At 29.4% G+C, this 19,158-nt stretch overlaps 2 protein-coding genes across 2 annotated transcripts in view; both read left to right on the plus strand.

Moving 5' to 3' along the window:
- The window catches only part of DAT (Sodium-dependent dopamine transporter), a 92,591-nt gene extending 80,988 nt beyond the window's left edge, over positions 1-11,603 (plus strand). The window contains exons 9-13 of the mRNA XM_043044543.3: positions 1,124-1,252; positions 4,247-4,346; positions 5,480-5,580; positions 9,431-9,598; positions 11,427-11,603. Of these exons, the coding sequence (XP_042900477.2) occupies positions 1,124-1,252; positions 4,247-4,346; positions 5,480-5,580; positions 9,431-9,598; positions 11,427-11,519 (591 nt within the window). The 3' untranslated portion in view covers positions 11,520-11,603. The remainder of the gene's footprint in view (positions 1-1,123; positions 1,253-4,246; positions 4,347-5,479; positions 5,581-9,430; positions 9,599-11,426) is intronic.
- A 1,975-nt stretch (positions 11,604-13,578) lies between these two features.
- Positions 13,579-19,158, plus strand: part of LOC107446381 (septin-4) — a 38,187-nt gene continuing 32,607 nt past the window's right edge. Inside the window, exons 1-2 of the mRNA XM_071177149.2 lie at positions 13,579-13,650; positions 13,740-13,850. Of these exons, the coding sequence (XP_071033250.1) occupies positions 13,815-13,850 (36 nt within the window). The 5' untranslated portion in view covers positions 13,579-13,650; positions 13,740-13,814. The remainder of the gene's footprint in view (positions 13,651-13,739; positions 13,851-19,158) is intronic.

Here is a 19,158-nt window from a genome sequence, read left to right on the forward strand (position 1 = left end):
TTTTAAATTATCTCTTGAACCATTAACATTGCATTTTAGCATATGACAGTCCGATCAGTAAATCAAAATTTACAAAGGTGTTCTAATTTTTATTTTGCACAATGTACACACGAAGAAAGAAATTCTGGAGAAATTACCATACCGTATGGTAATGACGTTTCTGGTAAAAGAAACCATAATTCAACCAAAATATACAGTGTTTAAACGATTCATTTGTTATTTTTTGCTTTCATATGGTAATGGTTTCCCAGAAATTCTGGTTTTAAAAATGATATTACTTATTACCACACATTTAGAAAAAAATACAAAACTCAAAAGCAAATTTAACAAATTAAATGGTTTTTATGCTATGCTCTAAGGGATCATGATAAAATTGCCAAATTTTCTCTCATTTGCTGAATTTTATCCCGTGTTATAAAACTATATTTTATTTTTAATTTCTAAAAATCATTACCAGAGAGCTTTGGTAAAAATTACTCAGCTTCTTGTTGTTCCCATAGAGCCAGAAACTCGTTAAACTTTATTATATTCAGGTGGTTTTGAATATTTTTTCTTCAGTTCAATGTTGATGAATTTCGCTCAAAAAATTATCCCATTAAACACAATTTTTTTAACAACCATATTTTTAAGTCTTTGAATTTAAAGTTTCCGCCAACAGAGGTAAGCGTTCAAGGAATCTGTAGCACTATTAATTCAATGATATAATATGGCAATAGTTGCATTATTTTTAAATGAAAAAAATCTATTAGTGAGTCTGTAAATCGATTAAATGTCTTTTCTGTCTAATGGTAGTAGCTTGAGAACTACGTGGATCTATTACTGACAGCTTATAAAATAATATCAATAATATCTTAGTCTTATAGAATAATAAAATATCCCATTGGTTTAACAGTAATTGTCTGGAAGTTCACAAAATTATTTTATTTATCTATTAGTAATAGTCTTGAAATTCGATAAGTCATTTCATTATTCTAATGGTAACAGTTTAGATGTTTGATTAATTAGTCTAATAGTAATAGTCTATTAATTTCTATGATACACTTTAACGATTTTTATAAACACATTCAAAGCAAGGACCATTTTTCAGTCAAAGTATTTATTCTATTTGTATTCTTTGTTTCAGTTTGGTGGGTCTGAAGCTATTATTACGGCAGTAAGCGACGAATACCCTTTTCTGAAGAAAAACAGAGAATTATTCGTCGCTGGTCTCTTCTCATTTTATTTTCTTGTGGGCCTTCCAAGCTGTACGCAGGTATGTATTGCACACTGATCTTCCTTTCTTTTAATATAGATTGTTAAATGTACATTGTTAAAAATATTGAAGTATGTTAATTTATATAATATTATTCCAATTTAATTTACCAGTTACAAATTGCTAAACTGAAATATATCGTAAGAATACTCCCTTCTTAATTACAGTAACACGATATTATTATTCAATTTAAACAGGAGTATGGTTGAATTAAGCAACTTATTAATACTATAGCAAATCATAAGTTTTCATGTTTCTCTATTCTTATATTTAAGCCCAATGTTTTCTTTATTGTCTTGACAGCCCCTAGTGGGCCAAGGCCTTCTTCAAAATATTCCTCTAGTCTGTTTCCCTCTTCGATTCTATCACTTTCAGCCTTTTAAAGTCTACTTCAACGCAGTTAATTCACACTGGCCAGAACCTGTTTCTCATTTGTGTACCGATTAGTTTGAAAATTGAATACTTTAAATTCTACGGACGTATTTAACTAATTCAATGCTGCTTATTTTATTTGCTAATATCTGCCTCATATATAGCTAATTTCAGCTCCTTATTGTACCAATTGTTTTCACTTCATCAAGGGTGCACTAAAAGCCTTTCTCTCAAAGATAGCTGCTCAATTTTTGTGTAGTTTTGTCATTAAATAGAGGTGTCTGAACCATGTGTGAGCACAAATTTAATAATGGTTTTATGTAACATTTTAATTTTATTTTATACTCGTTTTGATTGCATTTAAATTCGAAATTTAATTGATTTTTGTGTAACATTACATTACTCAATGTGATATTAGAAAAAATAAAGGGATCAACCTTTCCAAGAGGAATGTGTTGTCACAAAATGATTTTGAGTTGTCGTCACAGTTGATCATTGAAATTATTAGTAAAATCTAATGACTATTAAATAAATACGAAAAAAATTATTGTAATTTTCTGAAATGCATAGTTAGTTTTTTTTATTATACAAACTTTACTGCTCTTTATAACTTAGAGCGTAAAAGTTTCCCTTCCGAGCTAAGTTGAAATGCGTTTTACCTCTCTGAATAACTTAAAACGTATGAGTTTGCCATCAGAGCAAACGCGTTTTACAGCTCTCAATAACTTAAAACGTATAAGTTTGCTATAAGAGCGAAGTCTAAATGCGTTTTACTGCTCTCAATAACTTAAAACGTATAAGTTTGCTATAAGAGCGAAGTCTAAATGCGTTTTACTGCTCTCAATAACTTAAAACGTATAAGTTTGCTTTTTGAGCTAACTCGCAATGCGTTTTACTGCTCTCAATTGTTTAGAACGAATAAGTTTGAGAGCTGAAGAAAGTCTGAAAGTCAGACTGTTTTGGTTTATGCATGAACATATTGTTTGTACGAGTCTGCATTTCTGTATCCGAGCGAAGCGATCAAAAAAGGAACTGCGAAAGTTGCTCCGGAAGTCTCTTTCGTGATAGCAAGCAGAGGGATTTATAGAATTTCTCTATATATCTCCAATTATCAGAGTTCTGAGACCCAACTGATTCAAATCATTTATTCATTCATAAATTCATAAAATAAATAAAAGCGAAGGATAAAGGTTAGAAAAGGAAAAACAAATGCTGAGTGATACTTAAAAATTAGGGACAGAAGCCAGGGTTAAAAAAATTATGTTGAATTAACTTATTTCTGGTCTATTTCTCTTTATTCTGTTGCATCTCAGTTTCATGAAAATGCACATCTTTCCTGCTTTGCTAATAAGGTATCATTAAAACTGGGAAATGTAGTTCAGAATTTTTATGTTACCTGCGTTAATTTTTAAGCATGGTTAAAAGAAATGTTTGATGAAGAATTTGATGATTACTACTGCAGTAGTAATCATCAACTAGTTTGATGTAGTTGGAGGAAATGCAATATTAGTGGAATATTTATCCTGACGATGATGATTACCAGTAGCTGAAGAATATTAATGAATCATTGTAGGGAATTATTATTATCCATTCGCTTAATAATTCTATTGTCCAGAGTGTGAATATAAACAAATATTGTAAAGAATCTAATTATGATAAATAAAACAAATAATTTTATTTCTAAAAATATGGAGCTCCAATGTAGTTTATCACTTTTAATGTAGGTATAGAATGTTAAAAATTCTAAATTTAAAAAAAATTATCCGGAGGATGGGGCTGCAAGGCTAAGCCCCACAGGACACTTTCAGTCCACCAAGAAATCAAAAATCAAGTTTCATGAATACGTTGGAAAAGTTTTCGCCAAGGGAAGTAAAGGTATCCATATATTGGCTATTAATTGAGTTTATTTATTACCATAGGCTCATTTTCTTTAGCTTTATGAATTCATATGTGTTGGCGAAAAAGAAAGTATGAGAAATAATAACATAACTCAATGAATTCAAAACATTAACAAGCATAAAACGGTTTTCGAACTCTATGCTGATAAGGTAGAATCTCTAAGAATTCATTTTATTCTGCACGCAAGGTTGTGGTATTAAAAGATAACAGATTATATTAACGATTTTTATTTACTGAGAAAAGGATTAAATAAAATAATAATTTAGTTTTTAAATATTAGAAAATATGTTTTGCATATTTTAGCTTGGCAAGTTGAATTTTATGAGCTGTTCGCTTTTCAACTTTTATTTTTGCCAGTTTGTAGCTCAATTCCTTTCACCACTTTTTTTTTCAACTTGAGAAAAGAAATTTCATCGGTTTCGTGACAATAAGTATGCGTGTTGGTGTTTTACATAATACAGATGTGGAACTACTTATGGATATAAATAACCCGATTTGATATATATTAGTAAAACAAGTTTCAATGTTAAGTTAAATTTATAACTTAGTTTAGAATTAAAAACTAAAGTAACTAAGGAAAATTACTTAAGAATGAAAAAGAATCTAAGAAAATAATTTTATTTGTAGTTTTATTTTAAAAAATAAATTTTATCATGCTGTTTTCTCAAGACTGCGCGTGTCATGTGATAATTTAAATTTCAAAATATGGTTTGTCGTTTACAGGGTGGAGCCTATATTGTTCAATTGTTAGATCGATATGCAGCTGGCTATTCCATTCTATTTGCTGTTTTCTTCGAAGCCATTGCTGTTTCTTGGATTTATGGTAAGTTGTGGTCCATTATGGATTTATGGTCCATAGAATCGAGTAAAACTAAATAGCTACTAAAAAAAAGATGGATTTGTTAAATCAGTTTAATTTGAAGATGAAGGTTCAGTGCAGATCAGTTTAATTTGCAGACAAATCGTAAATAATAAAAATGGAATGAATTCGTAAAAATTACACACCCTGAATAACTTTTTGACTCAATAAGCCTATTTTTAAATACATGTAAGTTAGTCGTGGTATTTATCTTATAATTTAATCTCTTACGTACTGAGCGGTTGGGCAAATTTTTAATAAAAATTTCTTTCCTGTTTAACACTTCTTTAGCCCCTTAACTGGCGAAAGTTACCGGCAAATTTGCATATGACCGTGTGTCACACGGGCAATTTTGTATCACGCGTTATTTCATTTCTAATACCCGTCTGAGATCGATTATAGTCATAATAGATAGGCTAGACTATAATTTTATTTACTTGCCATAAATGACACCACTATGCAGTATTTTTCTCGTGTAAACCAAGTGGGGTATTTTGATGATTAGTTATTTGATATATGGATTTAATTTATTAATTATTAATTGTTATATTGATTTAAGTTGATTTTAATATTTCGAAATTCAAAATAAACCTGTCATCAAATTGTTTAAACTTTGTTTGTACAGTAATTTTTTTTCATAATTTTTATGCACCAACCCCTACTCCCTAGTCACCCCCACAACTGAAATTTGCAGAAAATAGCTTACACACTATGCCTACATATTCGATTTCAGTTTAAAAAAAAAAAAAAAAAAAAAAAAGTGAAACTCTATTTTTTTGTCACTTTTCCCGAGGAAAAAAAAACTCGTGCTTTACGGGATTAATATTCAATTATAACTAATCATTGGATGCAGAAAAGTAGACAGTTTTGAAGTTCGGAAAGAGTCGGAACAAATTCTCAGAGGGGTTAAAAAAGATAAAAAAATATTTCGAACTGCAAAAGGTAAAAATTTTTTTTTACATTATATAAACAACGCTTATTTTTATTTATTAGAAAATCTTTTTACAATATTTTTTTATCCCATTAGTATTGACTGAAAAATAAATTAGCTTCCTTTTTTTATTGAATTCTTATGATATCGTCAATTTTCTTTTCAGGAATTGGCCGATTCTCGGGCGACATAAAGGAAATGCTAGGCTTCGAAGTGGGAAAATGGTGGAAATTCTGTTGGTTTTTTATAGCTCCTGTATTTTTAATGGTAATTAGCATTTCCCTTTTAAGATAGTATTTATTTATAAATTTTTTAAAATTTTTTTATGCTAACCTATTTTATGTACTCTCCAGCAACAACGAATGCTATTGCTAACTTCAAATTTTATAGCCGGTGGCTAAGCCTCCTGTTCGCTGCCGCTCACCAACCCCTATGATTGCTTCGCAATAATTGTCTTTTTTGGGCCGAAAAGAGTTTTATTTACAAAAGTTGATATTGTTCACTTAAATAATCCTGTTTGCTTACGCTTGTACCTCCGCTTCTCACGTTCAAATAATATTAATTATTATTATTATAAGTATTTAAATCTATTGGTAAACAGAAGTAATTTTTCTAAGTATTCATTTCTGAAAAATAACATTTATATTGTTTTAACATTATGTAACATAATACTGTTCTAACAAATTTGGTGTGTTCTGAGCTGTAATTTAATATTTTCACTTACCGAAAAGGCGGATATATTAAATATTACTTTTGTTTGCGTCTCACTGTGCATGAAGCTGATCGTTAAGTTCTAAATCATTTAATGAATCTCTATAACGGTAATTCACAGCAATATATTAATGTTATTTGCACAAAAAATAATAATTTTAAAACGGTTAATAAGATTAAGCACCTTTTTTTAAATAATTTTATCTTAAAATGTAACGCAGAATTACGTTATAATAATAAAAAAACAAACAATTCTCTTAGTTTTACATTTTTCAATCAAAAGCGTAATAAAAGTAGTGCAGGAAAATACCTTTAAATTAGGGATACAAAAATATTTATAGAAAAACAATACCTTTGTAACTTTTATTAATTTTATGCTATGATAACGAAGACAATATGGAAATGAATGAGGGAAAACTGTATCCTACCACGTGATTTCCCTGCCAATAAAAATGCCCCGACAGCAATGGAATACAGCAACACCATCATTAGAGTTTTAATTGAAAAAAAAGTAATATTTTATCAAAATTCTCTCAATACTTTTCAGTTAAACTACAACAATGTAGGCGTGTACTACATTAAATTACAACAATGTAAGCAGGTACTACATTGAAAATATGTTCACTTTTATGAACCATGCCCATTTTCAATTGGATGGCAATAAATGGATATTTGCAAATTATAATTTACAATATGGATCAAGGTATTTACAATATCGTGTAAAGCTAACGCGCTGTGGGTCAAAGCTCGCCGTAAGACTTCCGGGTTACCATTTACGACTGATTTTTTTACGCATAAGCTTGAAAAAACGCGCCAGCTAATTTTATTACACTTGTAGTGTTTTCAAGATAACGCGTTTTTTCAATTTAACTTTCGACGAAACAAACAACAAATGAATTCGTAAATCTCCGCAAGCTTGCTATGATGAGACCCGAAAAATAACAAACGGCGCTATTTTACAGAAATATATCCAAACAGGTGATAACACTCAAAACATGGCAAATCTTACGCTTTATTTGCGCTGAGATATTAATTTTGTTAAATTTTTTTTGTGCTCGCGACCTGTTAGAATTTATAAATTACAGAAAAGTCTTATGAGTGGTAAAATTAAGCGCAAATTTAAACACAAATCACAATAAAAAAACTTCTTGGAATATTAAGCCTGTTTACACTTGTAAGCATAACATAAGCGGAGGGATACAACGGAAGTTTTCTAAATCTCTTCCGGTTTTTGGAAGCTTGTTATTGTTTACATTCTGTCAACCATTCTATGTAGTTTGTATATCACAGTTTAAATTTAATTTGAATACATCTTTTAACTAAATATTAAGCATAAAAATCTGATATTCTTTATTTAAAATATATTAGTGTATACAATAGATCAGTGATTCCTAATTTTTTTCGGCTGCGGAGCCGTAAATAATCAAGCTTCTGCCTTCGAAACCGAGATTTAATAATTAAAGTAAATGAAGGCAATTATGTTCGTATTAACAAGTAATAGACAACTTTATTACGTCCTTTAGCCTTCTTATTATTTAATAAAATGAAGGAAAACTTTCACTTAAATGAGGTTTTATGTTCGACCTTTGAATTCACTCTCTTGGAGATGATTCTAATCTAGCTAAAAATCACTTTTTAATTTGCTATATAAAAAAAGCAGTTAAAAACGTTTAAAATGATTATTAGGGAAGCATGTTTCTTCATTAAAGAATTCAGTTATTTAATAGTAATTTAAAAAGCGTTATGTGAAATACTATTGCAATTTTTTATAAATTCACGCCCTAATTATAATTTTTCATAATTGCCGTTAATCACCGTTGCAAGTTAAGAAAAGACCATTGCAGTATAGGATTTAAGTAATCCTTCGCGACTGCATATAGTTCCGTTTTATTTAGCTATCAAATTATATAATTATGCTTTTAAAACAATATAAAAGCTTTTAAAAGTTAAACTCGTACGAGAGAAATTTAATTCGTGCCATTTTTATTAAGCCAAGAGTAGGCTGTGCTACGTCGTTTCAAGAGTTGGCGATGCTGATATTCGTTCGCGCTTGGAGCTTGGCAGGCATCATATAGCTTGTACTTGGATGCACTATACTATATATATATATATATATATATATATATATATATATATATATATATATATATATATATATATATATATATATATATATATATATATATATATATATATATATATATATATATATATATATATATATATATATATATATATATATATATGTATGTATGTATATAATATGTATATATATCACACATTGACATAGTTGCTTATTTAAGTAATTTTGATTTTTCAATTCAAGGCAATTCAATTAATTTTTTCAACTCAATTCTATAGGAGAATTGAAAAAAATTCAATTTACTATGGAGGAACATTCAAAAGAATGGGTATACCATATATAATTATTAACCTAATATTATACACGTTTTATCTCCCTAGTTAGATTTTATATATATATATATATATATATATATATATATATATATATATATATATATATATATATATATATATATACATACAGTCAGACCTATAAGGTCACCCTAAGGGACATCACAAAAGTGACCTTGTAAGAGGGATGACCTTTTAACCGATTCATTCGCAGTTCGTAACTAAGCACGTAAATAGTACACATTATGATTTTTAAAAATGGTAATACAAACGAAAACGATCTACCATAAATTAAATATTTAAGTCAATAAATTTTAACAGAATTAGTAGCGAATTAAAGAAAGTACAGAATTAGTAGTAAATTAACAGAGTTTTAACAGAATTAGTAGTAAATTAAAATAAAGATGTTTACAAATTTCCTCAAAGTGTACATACATACATTACATCTTACCTTATTTAAAACAATCATTTATGCAGGTCTGCCTCGTTTCTGGTTTCATTTTTCGAACAATGTTTTCTGGATTTTGTAACTTCTCAAAATGTTCCTCAGTTCCCTAATGTTTTGTAAAAAAATTTCGTATGACATTTGTTGCATTGAAGGCTTCCACTTGGGTTACTGCTACAGTCTCAGGATCACTGTCATTTACCTCACTGTCCACAATTTGTGAAACAATTTCAGAAATTGTAGCTTGTTCGTTGGCTGCAACATTTTCCTAGAACTCGAGAGGGGTAATTGCCTTGTAAGGAAGTTAAATAGGCTTTTGTTAGAGAAGAGCAGATAAAAATGACCTTATAAGCGATAATGATTTTTAAAAGTTGACCATATATCCGATAATCTGTAACAAAGAATTCCTATTCAGTGAGCCGGGACATTGGAAAAGTGACCTTATATGCGGGGTGACCTTATATGCGGATGACCTTATATCGAGATCTGACTGTACATATATATATATATATATATATAATTCTAAAGAAAATTTATTGATTGCAGCTGATCATAGTGTATGGCCTCATTGATTACGAACCTCTCAGTTATGAACATTACGTCTATCCTGTATGGGCCAACATTTTTGGATGGTGCATAGCAGCGTCTTCAGTCCTCTGTATTCCAATTGTTGCAATCTTTCAGATGCTGAAAACACCTGGAACCTTCATGCAAGTAAGAGCTGAAATTGAAATTTAAATGTAAAAGGAATTTAAAAAAAAAATATGGATTTAAAAAAAATTATTTGAAGAACTAACTGTAATTATATAAAGAACTCATTTTTTGTGAAATGTTTTTTTGATTGACTTTAGTAAGTAATGTGTGCTCGCAAGTTATATTATGGCTTTGAATATTGACGAACATTAGGTCGCTTCTAAAGCTTTAAAAGTATGTTAAATTAATTTTTGTACAGTTCTGTATTAAGGGCAAATTTTGTAAATACATTACAAGTAGTAACGTTTTCACGTTTATTTAAAAGTTTCATTGTGATATTTTAATATAAGTGTTAAAATTATGAATGATGTTACTTCTCTTTACCGTGTTGCTATTAATTATAATAATTTAGAAATTCGGAGCAATTCTTGATGCCTGCATTTTCAAGGCTTATTTTAAGTGACCTAAGCCAATTTTGGGGTTCATTATTATTTTAAATACGAATGTTATTATTTTAAATACTAATGTATGATATCGTTGTTATTTTAAATACTAATGTGTGACCTCTACCATGTTTCAACAAGTTGTTTGTGTACAGTGCGTAAAAAAATAAACGAACCACCCTGAATAACTTTTGATCTAATGATCGGATTTTCAGTTTCTAGGACTCAATCTTAATGGTTCAAGGAGGTGACCTCAAATATGCTGATTAATTAATTCAGACGATATTTTAAGTTATGAAATCAGACACGAAAACTCTCTGAATAAACATACCTCTTTTTCGAAGGATTTGGATTTCTGACCCCCAAAGTGTAGGGAGTAATCTCAGTCTGGAAATATGATCTCCATAGTTTGGCCAGGGGAGCAATCCAAAGTTTGAACCCCTTAATGTTAGTTTTAGTTCTTGCATATTTCGCCATATTTCTAGATTTAAAAGCGAGTTGAAAACTTTTTACTCACAGTCATAAAATTTATTTGTCCAAAGATAATTTTATGCAAAAATAACTTTTAATATATTTTTATTATTTTATTTAATATTAAACGAAAAAGTTTTGAATTGTAAGGTACACAATTTTTTTTTAATATAATTTTAAACAATATAATTTCACACAGCAAAATACTAAATTTGAATGAAATTAGTCGAATAGTTTCTGAGTAATCAGCTTTATAAAATACAATTTTTTGGAAATTTCAGGAACTATTTGAGCAATTTCACTCAAATTTTGTATTTTGCTGTGTGAAATTATGTAATTTAAAGCGATGTAAAAAATTATGTGCCTTACAATTTAAAATTTTCTCGACTAATATTAAATAAAATAATAAAAAAGTAGTAAATATTTATTAAATCCATTTTTAGTATAGAATCATCTTTGAACAAATGAATGTATTAATTGCGTGCAAAAATTTCTCAATTCGCTTAAGAAGTTCTCGAATGATGTAGCGAAATACGCAAAAAGTAACAATAAGAGGTCCTAACTTTGGACTGCTCTCCTGACCAAACTATTAGAACTATATTTTCCAGAATGCGGCTACCCCCTATATGTCGGGAGTCAAAAATCCGAGACCATTAAAAAAAATGTAGATTTATTAAAAGAAAATACGTTTTTATTTCTGATTTCGTCTTTTAAAATATCGTCTGCGCCAATTAAAAAGAATATTTGAGGTTACCCTCTTGAACCATTAAAAATGAGTTCTGCTAGAACGTAAAGATCAGATAATTACATCAAAAGATATTCACGGTGGTCCATTTTTTATTTTGCGCACTATACAAAACATAATTTTCTATATGATATGGTCATTTCTGTGCTGTAACGTTAATTTTTTTTATTTAGTATTTTTTTTTCTTCAGAGGTTAAGGAAATTACTAAAGCCTTACCGAGATACTCACCGTGAGGAAATAAGAATGGTTGACGGCGTCTCTGCAGCAGCTGAAAGATTGTGATTGATGTTGTTATTTTATTCAAACTTCATGTAATCATAAAACAATTTAAATGTATATAATACAAAATAAAATCATACTGCCTGAGTCATGCATCTTTTCTTAATGAAACTTCATTTTAATCTTTTGATGTATTATACATTGAAATGCTTTTAAAAATAAAAAACATTTTTTTCAGTTATGAGTTAGATATTATTTTTAGTTTTTTTAGACAATGAAAATTTAAAAAAGGAAAAAGAATTGAAAACATTAAATTTAAAAAATATATATATTATTTTTAAATGAGAAATTAGAGAAAATTATTTTTTGGTTTGATAGTTATTTGGAAAGTTTAAGACAATAATAGGAATTCTATCTCAAGGAAGTTTCTTAAATTCCGAAATAAAATTTTAAAAAGTCTAATGAAATCTGATGGATATGTTAGTCTACAAGATCCTTTTAAAGGTAATTAATTTTTGTAAGAAAACAACAATGAAATATATTTTATGATAAATGAAAAAAATAATATGGCAAAATAATTAAGGCAAAAATTATCTTTTTTTCGCGACTCTTTGTGGAAAAAAAATTATATGCAACTTGCTTAGAAGTTACGAGTCTCCGTACTTTTGCAGTGACTTTTAATGACGTGATTTGTTAAAACATTCTGCAATTCTTTTTAGATACATATTACAGCAATAAAAAAAAATTTCCCTCTGTAGTTCTATAAATTATTATCTCATTCTATTTCGTCTAAAATTTTATATGATTTTTCCTAAGAATTTAATATTTATTTTTATGTTGGTTTCATGGTTTTTGAAAAGTATTTGAAAAAGATTTCATTTGCATTTTCAAAATATATTATTTGAATAACCTGCAAAGTTGTAATGCGATAGCAGCTTAATTCTCGATGCGATCACGATTTTTTATTGCTGTGCCTAATACTAATGAGTATGTAAACTAGGTGCAACCAAACAAATCATTGAAAGCAATGCTATAAATTAACTCAGCTTTGCCGAAACAAGATTCGAACTTCAACACCATTATTGCTGCTCGATTGTAACCATTGCTTTTCCCTATTACCCACCCTTTTATGGGAACGCTTCCCCCCATGTTCATTACTTTTTGATAGTTTCATAGCTACGAATATATTTGGACAGAGAGTGATCATTTTAATCATTAAATTTCATAATAGATATTCAAGATGTAATGAAATATAATAAATCACTTTTTAATAATTTTATGGTGAATCTTCCAACCCGTTTTGTTAGAACTTTACACTTCTCTCCCTTCAACTCTATTTAGCTAAAATCAAGTTTTATATTTTATTATTTATTATACAAAGTGAAGAAAAAAGGGTATAAGAACTGGGTTATGAAAGAAATGAGTTTAAAAAATTCGGAAGAATAGAAAGAAAAACGACAATTTAAATGGGATAATCTTTTCTAGCTACAAATGTTCGTATTTTTCCTTCTGTAGTCTCTCAGAAAAAAACTTAATTTTTAAAAAAATTCTCTCCCACTATCCAAATCCAATTTATAGCAATAAAAAGTGACAAGCATAGGGAGGGATTTCCCAGAAAAAAATGGGTAATAAGTTAAAATATGGTTTTTATTCAGAATTAGAAGGTAATTTTACTGAAGAATAAGTAGGAATTGTAGGTCCGAACTAATTTCTTATCAGAATTAAATGTGAACGTTTTCAGAATTCTGCAATTTCATTCTGCAGCACTAACTACTCGTTTGCCAGGGAAAATCCATGAACTGTTACCAAACTATAATTTTTCCATTAAATAAGTAATAAAATATTTTTGTTTATTTACTTTGTTATTGCAATAAACCGAAAAAGTATTGTAGAAAAACTAACGTTAACATTTTCTTTCAAAATGAGGTCATGCTTAGACGGATATCCTAAACAACGGTCATTGTTCAATGCATATTTTGCTCATAAATTCAACTACATCCATAATCTTTCTGAAAACAATAACAGATAATTTAATGGCCTTTGGCTGTGATTCAAATTCCCTACGATCAGGAACGTTTAATAAAAGCACTCAATCAATGTACTAGTATAGCAACAACGAAAATGAAATATAATAATAAAGAGGCTTCTTTTTTCTCCGCCAACTCCGCGCTTGGCAGTCAACTTAAAAAAGAACGTAAGAGATTTTTTTTTCTTTCTTTCGCTCTCTCTCTCCAACATTTGAAATCTATATTTACTTTTTAAATCCTGGTTCTTAACACTCAGTTACTTTCTGACACCCAAACTGGAAGAAACAACAATGAAACAGTTAAAAAGTGGTTGTTTGTTATTACTACCGTTATGAATGAATTTGGTTCGCAGTATTTCACTGATGAGGTAAGTTGCTAAAAACAATATTTCTTTCGCAAATTATGTTTGTAGTAATTACTTTTGCACAAATATTTCTTAATAAAAATTAACAGACACAATATCTACGTAAAACGAGATAGCAGATATGATTTCTACTTCAATTCATTTTACTGTTAAATAATTTGAAATAAGTTGTTAAATTTCCTTGATTTGAAGTTGTGTATGTGCCTTACGAGTGGACAAATGTTCCCCTTTGACCTCCTGTTGATGACATCCTTGTGTTAGGTCAACATCCCGGTATAAAATCTTTATTGCCCATTTTTTATACCATATTGAGTATAGTTTTGTTCCTCTCGTTATTATAATCAATCAAAATCAGTGATCGGAAAAGTCAAATTTTTTTGTAGTGAACTATAACTACTTATTTTTTAAAAGCAGAGTGACTATAAACTAGTTTCGAAATATAGTCACTACTTCGCTACATTTAGATGTCAAACTCAACTGGAGAACTTAATTTTCACTAATATTCAAAATGATTTTGAATACAAAATTGGCTTGGTAAAATATGAGAAGATATTTTAATTCATGTTTTGCATGAAATATTTTTTTCTTTATTCTAAAGCACTTTTTACGAATTTGTTCTTTTAACTTTCCATTTCTATGCTTTTCTCGACAGGGATTTAAGAAAAGCTAGGAAGTAACCAAATATTTGTAATTTGAGTGATCAATGCTTTTTTTATACCCTCTAAGAAATTAAGTTCAGTGCGAAAAACAAAAAATGGACCATCCTGATAAGTTTTGATCTAATGATCAGATCTTCACATTATAGGACTCAATCATAATGGTTTGCGGGGGTGACCGCAAATAAATAGTTAATTAATGAAGGCGATATTTTTAAGTTACGAATTTAGACACAGAATAGTACACTATAGTTCCTGTGAAATCGAACTTTAAAAAAGTCAGATATTGAAATTTCGATTTCTCCCGAACAACCCAACCGATTTTATAGAGCATCAGAGATAGATCGTATTAATTCTCAGTCACAGAGGCATTCTCATTTCTTACGTTGAAGGGCCCGTGAATGATTTGCACAAATCAAATTCGAAAATTTGTTGCGTTTGAACTTTGTTTCTTTATTTAACTAGTGTAAAAAGTAATTGCCAGGAATCACTACAAACTTTTGCTTTTTTGTATCGCACTGCTCACTACAATACCTCTTTTAAAAAGTAGCGCACTACAAACTACGGAAAAAGGAAGCGACGCCTGTAGTTTTACTACTTGTAGCGCGCTACTTTGGACCACTGATCAAAACCGATGAATTGAGTGTTTTGCTAAATTAAAGAGCAGAAACCCACCAGTAAAGCAATGAGATCAGCAGATTATTACAGAATCTGCAGATTTTTATCATCTCAGTTTTCTTTTTTACTTTTAAGAGGCAGATAAGCACGTGGAATAGAATTGCTGAGAATCCTTTATAAAACATCTCCAAACTTGTTTCCAATAAACATTAAACAAAATACTTAAAAGAACACCACAAAGAACATTAATAAAAAGTAAATAATAATTTTTTTTTCTGTAACTTGATTACTTGAAGCTTAACTGTATACGAATTTATTCCCTTTTTTAGTATCATTCAGACTTTTGACTGTTCATTTTATTCTATATTTAATTTTATAACCGCCGTTAAACAGCCGATTGAATTTTGGATTTACGACTACGAATTTTCAACTCCGTAACCTTGTAATTTTCAACCCAATCCAGAAAATAAAGGAACTCCTGTAACATGTATCGGGATAAATTTACCTTCGTGAATGACTTATTGTTGGAGCTAACCCGCATTTGCGTTACATGTAGAGGAAAACCACGAAAACCTCCCACGGTTAACCTGACAGCAAGGGAACCCTTACCCATGATTCGTCTACCACTGAGGATATCTTACGTCAGCACTGCGGTCGGTGCAGAATTCGTATCAACCACCTATCTGTGGGATTCGAACCCATTCACCTCATTGGAAGGCTCTTTGACTAGTCATTACTGCCTGACTTTGAACTTTTGACTGTCCTTTTTCTGACTTTTGACTGGTCATGACAGTCTTCGTGCCCATTTACGCCGTTGTAATATTGTCGACACTTCTAATTTATGCTCATCTGTAAAAAATATAACTGCTGCCCACAATGATGAATGCTCTTCATTTTAACTGTCTTGTACAATGATATTGAAGAGCGCGTATGCTAATGATATTCGGTGAATTTATTTTAAATAAAAAATAAGTACAGGGTAATGCAAAATAATAACAACAATAAAATGTTTGAATGGTTGAATCCCAGTTTGCTCGAAAAAGTTAATACTAGATGCAGGATACAGTTGTGCCAAATTTTATATTTATTTAATTTAAATTATGAGAGAAAAAAAAATTGCAGAAGTTTTAGAAAACATATGATCCGCGAAAAGTACATTTTTGAATATTCTCTTAAGGTTTTTGGTTTGTTCAACCAAAACTAAAAAAAGCCAAAAAAGAAAAACTTTTTTTAAATCATTCAGGTTACTTATTTATAATTAAGCTTCAAAATTTTGGTTAAAATATTATCGCTTGTTTACAAAGTAAAGCAATGATTAGCTACCTCTTTCGCTAGAGAGGTGCTTCGCGCTTTGTATGATTAAAAATAATAGTAAATTTTAATTGTTACACGCAGCTACCATTTTCTTCTGAAGGTCATTACGTATACTAATTTGCACTTGTCTACAAATAAATCCTGTTTAAGACTCTTCTGTTTTAATTTTTATTTATCAGGAGCTTTGTACACTAAATAAAGTCTTGAAACACTGAGAAAAAAGTATGGTCAAAATAACTAGAATGTGGTAAAATTAATAGTGCATGTTTATGGTTCTATTAGAAAACCAAAAATTACAGTCATTTTTAAGGCCCAGGGTTTTGGTAATGATTTTGATCAAATCAATAATAAAATATAACTAAACTAACTCAGTGGCGCGACAGCCCATTAAGAGGGCCAAGGCCGACTGTGCCCATCTCAGTTTTCTTGACCTTGGGCTCTGGGGTGCAGGAGCATATGTTCCGGTCAGGTGGTTAGCCGAACGCGGAACCCCCAGTGTTAGTTCCCAAGCATGCTTGGTACTCATTTTATCGACCCACTGAAGGGATGAAAGGCTGAGTGAACCTTGCCCGGCCCGAGGATCGAACCAGGGACCCGTAGCACGACAGCGCGAAGCGCTACCGCTCAGCCACCGGGCGTCATAATAAAATATGGTTTCATAAAATGTGATAAATATTGAATTATGTGGTAAAATATCGTAATTTCCTCGTGATTCCTTAGAGCTTGGCATAAAAATCATTTATTTGGTTAAATTTAATATTTTATACTAAGCGTGTAGTAATAAGAACTGTAATTTTGATCACACATGAATGGAAAAATTACCAAATGAATACTTTTAATATAGTTTGGGTTTTATTATCATTGCCATACAGTGCGGTAATTTTACCGGATTGTTTATCTACGTGTTACCGGATCATTTTACCGGATCTACGTGTTTAAAAAAAAGTGCAGATAGAATTCAACCATCTGTGATACTCTGCAGATTTTAAAATAGTTTATAAAATTTTATGTTCACTTATTGATTAATAGGAGAGAAATACAAATTTTTAAAAATAAATTAGTTATAAGTTATGCTAAATTTTTACTTCACTTTCTTGATTTTGTGAGAAAAAAAATTAAAAAATATTAGTGAAAATGCACTTGTGTTATAAAATGCATGCTATAATAATTTTAAAAAAAATTTATTTAAATTTGATTGTGAAGAAGATCGTTAATAATCCTATCAATCTAAACTTTGCTATCAAAACTTGGATACAGAATTTTTGTTACTGAAGAAGTAATTTGTCAAAAATACTTAAGTTTTTCTTAAAGGTTACGCATATGAATCATTTAGTACAAACAAAAAACAAGTCTTAAAATATTACTTTTCGTAAAAAAGAAAAAAAGAACATTAAACTGCATAATGTGATGACTCGTCTCTTTTCTTTGGCCAATCCTCTTCTTTCTTCTTTTCTTTTTTTTTTCCTTTGATTTCTTTATTTCTTACTTTTTCTTCCATTCTGATAACATTCGATTGTGTCTCGTAAACTGATTGTTTATGTTTCCTTGATATTGCATTTGTCAAAGCTGCCAACTTTTACACATTCCAAAGATAGTTTTTCCAAGTTGTAGTGAGATCTCAATCAGGTTACAACTTTAGGTTGTAATCTGATATTCATTTTTAAATTTAACCTGGTTATATATTCATTTTTAAAATTACCAGAACTTTAATTCCTTTTGGTATTTAACCATCTTGCTTAAATGTATTTTACTTAAATGTATGTTTCATTTACTTATATGTAGCTGCGAACAATTTGCTTTTTATGTGAAATTATATATTTAAGGTACAAAAAACATATAGACTCTGCTCCCGCATAATCTTACGAAAAATGCGTAAAAAGTGGTAGCTATAGAAAGTTGTGTAAACAATAATTCCATATAACATTAAACAATTTATCCTCGAATACTTTCTCAGAGTGTATATATATAGATTTTTACATAAATCTTTTATGTAATTTATAACTCTTTTTATGTCTATGTTTAACAAAACTACTATTTTTGTATATAATATTGTGAAAGTTTACGAGGAGCATTAGCTCTTAAAAAATGATCTGTATTATAACATATATGGTAGGATATATTTTCTTCTATTTTTATTAACGAAAATAAAAACTCAAATTTGAAAAATGAAATAAGAGTAAATTGAAATAAATTGTATGTTTATAAGAGGGGGGAGAAGAAGAGGAAGAAAAATCCATTAGATTAGAATGTTATTCAAATGAAGGACATCTTTTAGGGAGTATACAAAGTAGGGAAAAAAGATTCGATTGCAAAGAAACATCCAAAAAGGGAAGGAGGGAAGGAGATCGTTATCATAAAAAAGAGGAACTTGCCAAGAAAGGAGGCGCACAGTATTGCGGAAGCATTAGAACACAAGCGTATCAAAACAAATGAAATCTCACTTTGTGTGTAAATGGCTAAAAATTATGGTTAAAAATTAAAACCACTTCATAGTAACTTTTTAAATTATAATGATGGAAATTATTACGCAAAAAATATCCTAAATGAAGTTTTCGGACATTTTAATTCTTTATTAAACTACACATTACTGAAAAAAACATTAAAATTACTTCTTTACTTAAATGTCTTTTTTTTCTTTTAATTTTATTGTTTTATTAATAGATTTAAACAACGGATTTTGGAATATACTTTGTGGGTGACCTTAAAGTAGAATTTTTACGCTA

This window comes from Parasteatoda tepidariorum, chromosome 2 (genome assembly GCF_982258835.1).
Source record: "Parasteatoda tepidariorum strain Cologne lab strain chromosome 2, Ptep-v5.0, whole genome shotgun sequence".
In the NCBI taxonomy this organism is placed as follows: domain Eukaryota; kingdom Metazoa; phylum Arthropoda; class Arachnida; order Araneae; family Theridiidae; genus Parasteatoda; species Parasteatoda tepidariorum.